Source organism: Camelina sativa, chromosome 17 (assembly GCF_000633955.1).
Source record: "Camelina sativa cultivar DH55 chromosome 17, Cs, whole genome shotgun sequence".
In the NCBI taxonomy this organism is placed as follows: Eukaryota; Viridiplantae; Streptophyta; class Magnoliopsida; order Brassicales; family Brassicaceae; genus Camelina; species Camelina sativa.
The window spans coordinates 7155951-7157391 of record NC_025701.1 but is presented as its reverse complement, the minus strand read 5'-3'; the positions used below and the strand labels follow the sequence as shown (position 1 = coordinate 7157391).

General features: G+C 42.6%; 1 protein-coding gene across 1 annotated transcript in view; it reads left to right on the top strand.

Annotated features, from left to right (window-relative positions):
- LOC104755869 (ABC transporter G family member 40-like) overlaps nucleotides 1–1441 on the top strand; it is an 8564-nt gene that overhangs the window by 5200 nt on the left and 1923 nt on the right. Inside the window, exons 16-20 of the mRNA XM_010478340.2 lie at nucleotides 1–203; nucleotides 289–579; nucleotides 653–736; nucleotides 817–950; nucleotides 1039–1266. The exon at nucleotides 1–203 is cut by the window's left edge and continues 32 nt beyond it. Coding sequence (XP_010476642.1) covers nucleotides 1–203; nucleotides 289–579; nucleotides 653–736; nucleotides 817–950; nucleotides 1039–1266 — 940 coding nt within the window. The remainder of the gene's footprint in view (nucleotides 204–288; nucleotides 580–652; nucleotides 737–816; nucleotides 951–1038; nucleotides 1267–1441) is intronic.

The following is a 1441-nucleotide window of genomic DNA, read 5'->3' as shown; positions in this document are numbered from 1 at the left end:
TTCTGGCCGGAAGAAAAACCGGTGGTTATATTGATGGAAACATCACCATTTCCGGTTATCCTAAGAATCAACAAACATTTGCCCGTATCTCAGGATACTGTGAACAAACTGATATTCATTCCCCACATGTCACTGTTTACGAGTCCTTGGTTTACTCAGCCTGGCTCCGATTACCTAAAGAAGTTGATTCAAACAAGAGAAAGGTTATCCCAGAGACATTATCATTTCCAGAAGTAAAATGAGGAAATTGAAATTATACTAACAATGTTCTCTCTTGTTTTGGTACAGATGTTCATAGATGAAGTGATGGAGCTGGTGGAGTTAACACCGCTTAGGCAAGCACTGGTTGGACTACCTGGTGAGAGCGGTTTGTCAACAGAGCAACGAAAGAGACTGACCATTGCGGTGGAGCTGGTTGCAAACCCTTCCATCATCTTCATGGATGAACCTACTTCAGGATTGGATGCACGAGCTGCTGCCATCGTTATGAGGACTGTGAGGAACACGGTCGACACAGGCAGAACCGTCGTCTGCACCATTCACCAACCTAGCATTGACATCTTTGAAGCCTTCGATGAGGTATTAAAAATTACATTCAACACGAATCTGAAAAAGAACTTTCAACCATTTGTTAACATGGTTTGCTATGCAGTTATTTTTGCTGAAGCGCGGAGGTGAGGAAATCTACGTTGGACCTCTTGGCCACGAATCAACCCATTTGATCAACTACTTCGAGGTAATAAAACTACTTAGATACAATTTGTTTTGGAAGAGAAGCAAACATGGACTGAATATGTATTCTTGACTTTGCAACAGAGTATTCAAGGAATCAGCAAGATCACAGAAGGGTACAACCCAGCAACCTGGATGCTTGAAGTCTCAAACACATCTCAAGAAGCGGCTTTAGGAGTCGACTTCGCCCAACTCTACAAAAATTCAGACCTTTACAAGTAAGTACATTTTCACAGTCATGTTGAAGTCGAACCACACATTTAACAGCAAGATTTTGAACTCACCAATAACTTTCTCTCTTAATAGGAGAAACAAGGAGCTTATCAAGGAGCTAAGCCAGCCAGCTCCAGGATCAAAAGATCTGTATTTCCCAACACAATACTCTCAATCGTTCTGGACACAATGTATGGCTTCTCTATGGAAACAACACTGGTCCTACTGGAGAAACCCTCCTTACACGGCCGTCAGATTCCTCTTCACAATTGGCATTGCTCTCATGTTCGGCACAATGTTCTGGGACCTTGGAGGCAAAACGTAAGCGAAAACGTTCCCATAACACAAACCTTGATGCTGGCTAGGCTTCAAGACTGACATAATTTGAATTTTTTTCATCTTGCAGGAAAACAACACAGGACTTATCCAATGCAATGGGTTCAATGTACACAGCTGTTCTCTTCCTCGGGTTACAAAACGCAGCTTCAGTGCAACC